Below are 3,610 nucleotides of genomic sequence, written 5' to 3'. Positions count from 1 at the left end.
TTTAGTTAAGAGACGGGGTTTCACCACGTTGGCCAGGCTGGTCTCCAACTCCTCATTTAAGTGACCTGCCCATCTGATCGCCCAAAGTGGTGGAATTATAGGCGTGAGCCACCATACCTGGGCAAATTCTCCGGTCTTAATCCATAAACTAAATTTGGGATTTTTACATTTCTTTCCTGGGCTGGGCACTCTATTTGACTAATTTCCTTATATTTCTAGAAGCTTGAATTTGTTTTTATTCACATAGAATTTAATTTAGAGATGTTGATATAGTTGTATATGTTTCATTTCTATTTTTGATAATCAAAACTATTGAATTTATGACACTGTGTATCATAGTTCCAAATCCAGATTTCATTGAAAATTTTTATTTCCTACAGAGGTTTCAAGTTGGACTTTATATGGCTCTGAGATTTTATATTTTAGGTAATACACAAATATAAATAATTGATCCTCTATTCACAATTAAATGATCCCATGTTGTATTTATTAAGGATAAAGTTAACTCATGCTTAGTATAGTTTAGGCTCCTAAGTGATTGCTCTGCTTATGTAAATTGATGTGTAAACTTTGAAGTGAGGATAGGCATACTTTGATTGCAGAAGCAGCTTCTATTTCCACCAATAGAGAGACCAGGAAGAATCCTTTACTGCAGTCTGTGTGACGAAATGAGAACAAAACATCCATGTTCCTAAGGAAATCAGATAAGGAAGGCAAGAAATTTAGCAAAAATGGTTTTTGACATTTTAATTTATTCTATTTTATTTTCAAAATAATTTTACGAGAGAGGTGTGGCAGGCCTTACTATCTCCATTATGTAGTTGAGAATATTAAGACTCAGTTGTTAGGCCCATTGTCTACCATCATATAATTAATAGTAAATAGACTAAATTGAGACCTAAAATTTCATATTAGAACTCAGAATGAGGTCTGGGCATGGTGGCTCACACCTGTAATCCCAGCACTTTGGGAGGCCGAGGTGGATGGATCACCCGAGGTCAGGAGTTTGAGACCAGTTTGGCCAATGTGCTGAAACCCCGTGTCTGTTTAGAATACAAAAATTAGCTGGGCATGGTGGTGGGCCCCTGTAATCCCAGTTACACAGGAGGCTAAGGCAGGAGAATCAGTTGAACCCGGGAGGCAGAGGTTGCAATGAGCCAAGATCGCTCCATTGCATTCCAGCCTGGGCATCAAGAGCAAGATTCCATCCCAAAAACAAAAAACAAAAAACACTCAGACCTAGAAATTCTCAAACTAGTTCTGTTTCTATAATCCTGTTAACTTTTCACAGGCATTTATGTTACCATACATATATATTCAATGTTTACAGAGACATCTGTGAGGTAGAATTTTAAGAGGTAATCTTTTGTTTAAATAATTACATTCATATTCATATTTTAATTTGTGAGCCTAATTCAGTTTCTCAGTGGTTTATCTACTTTACAAAGGCGTTGACTGCGAAATTCAAATAACTAATTAGACCCTGTTTTTCTCTTCAGTTGAAGTTTTGACATTGGCAAAAACATGATCTTAGTATCTGTATATCTATGAGTTTTGTGGTGGTTAAATTCATGGTATCTGAAGCCAGACCACCTCTGCAACTTACTTGCTGTGTAACCTTGAGCAAGATACGACATCGTCTGCCTTGGTGTTCTCATCTGTAAAATGGGACTGACTGCTAATATCATCCTCCTGTTTAAAAGCCTTCCAGTTTCTCCCTTATCTTAAGATTCTGTTTTAACTCCTTATCATAGCTAATAAAATCCTACATAATCTTAATCCCAAATTTAGTTTATGGATTAAGACCGGAGAATTTGCCCAGGTATGGTGGCTCACGCCTATAATTCCACCACTTTTTTTGAGACGGAGTCTTGCTCTGTCGCCCAGGCTGGTGTGCAATGGCACGATCTTGGCTCACTGCCACCTCTGCCTTCCGAGTTCAAGCGATTCTCCTGCCTCAGCCTCCTGAGTAGCTGGGATTACAGGCATGTGGCACCATGTTCCGCTAATTTTGTATTTTTAGTGGAGGAGGGGTTTCGCCATGTTGGCCAGGCTGGTCTCGAACGCCTGACCTCAGGTGATCCAACCACCTTAGCCTCACACAGTGCTGGGATTATAGGCATGAGCCACTGCGCCCAGCCATCTTTTTAAAAAAATTATTAATCCTTTTCTCACACTGTTATTTTTATGATTTATTATCAGTAACATTAGCCATCCTTCAGCTTTGATAATGCACCAAGATATTTGACATTGAAGGCCTCATTTTTGTTGTTTCTTCTGCTATGAATACCCGTACCTTTTTCCTCTAGCTAATTCCTAACTCAGTCTTCAGGACTCAAATAACTTGCTTCAAGGGTTCCCCCATTACCCCTTTTATTTGGTTGGGGATCCCAATACTTTATCTTCTTACACCTTCTCTTAGTCATATGGCAGTTTACACAATTTTATACACTGCCTTTCCCTCTGTTAGTCTAGCTTCACCAAGGCGAGTTTATACTGATGATATTTACCTTAGTTTTCCCATCTCTTAGCCTATGTTTAGTATATATTGTAGGTCAGAAGTAGTAAGGATTGAGTCAAAAAGAAATTAGCATATGGTTACTTATAGACACTGGTAACTAGTTATGGACTAGGAGTTATTAAGTCATAGATACACAGATGTATGTGCACTTTGTATGTTTGCATAATAATCTATAGATGCATTTGAGCAGCATTCTTGTATATATCTATAGTTATAATATCAAATAGACGTAGTTGTAACACAATCATAGATATAATTAAAGGCTGAGATTGTCTGTTCTCTAAATAATCACTTAAATTATTTTTTGCCTCAATTCAGTTAATCATATAAAAAATGTGTTTGTCTTTATTGATAAACCCACATTCAGCTATAAATAACAAATAATTCTTAGAATGAAACAAGATTCAGATACTTACTCATAAGTCAGGGGCCTTATGAAAGCAGCCATGAAGCAATGGGCCAATTGGAAGAGAGAAAGAAAATCAACTTAACATCAAATAATGATGAGTTGTGGCTATTTGATTGACTACTACTGATCTATCGGTGGTAAGACATAGATAGGTAAAAAGAAAAACTTTTTTAAAATATTTCTTCAGTAGACATTACAAACGTTTAACTTAATAACTTACAAATGAATTAAATAATTAAATATGCAAAGAGCTCACATGGATAGTCAAAACTAATTGTTTTATTTTTGTTTTTTTTTTTGAGACAAGGTCTCCCTCTGTCGCCCAGGCTGGAGCGCAGTGGTGTGAACATGGCTCACTGCAGCCTCAACTTCTTGGGCTCAAGCGATTGCCGTAACTTAACCCACTGTGTAGTTGGGACCACAGGTATATGCCATCATTCTTGGCTAACTTTTTTTTTTTTAACTAATTGTTAATAAGAAACTTGATAGCTCAAGCTCTTTCATTTTGTGATAATCCCATTTGCAGAATATTCTTCTACCAGCACATGCCCAGAGGCGTAGTCTTTGATTCTCCCTTCCTTTTATTGTAGCAGATCTCATGGCTAATGGGTAAAAATGGCCTGCATCCTGAGCAGACTGCTCTGAAAAACCAGTCATTGCTGCCTGTTGTTAAAGATGTG

General features: G+C 37.3%; 1 protein-coding gene across 1 annotated transcript in view; it reads right to left on the bottom strand.

Annotated features, from left to right (window-relative positions):
- IDO1 (indoleamine 2,3-dioxygenase 1) overlaps window positions 1–3,610 on the bottom strand; it is an 18,240-nt gene that overhangs the window by 6,278 nt on the left and 8,352 nt on the right. Inside the window, exons 5-7 of the mRNA XM_017537119.2 lie at window positions 2,938–2,952; window positions 592–691; window positions 119–128 (exon numbers count right to left, since the gene is read on the bottom strand). Of these exons, the coding sequence (XP_017392608.1) occupies window positions 119–128; window positions 592–691; window positions 2,938–2,952 (125 nt within the window). The remainder of the gene's footprint in view (window positions 1–118; window positions 129–591; window positions 692–2,937; window positions 2,953–3,610) is intronic.

Source organism: Cebus imitator, unplaced genomic scaffold (genome assembly GCF_001604975.1).
Source record: "Cebus imitator isolate Cc_AM_T3 unplaced genomic scaffold, Cebus_imitator-1.0 Scaffold5, whole genome shotgun sequence".
Taxonomy (NCBI): domain Eukaryota; kingdom Metazoa; phylum Chordata; class Mammalia; order Primates; family Cebidae; genus Cebus; species Cebus imitator.
This window is presented reverse-complemented; position numbering and strand designations above follow the sequence as displayed.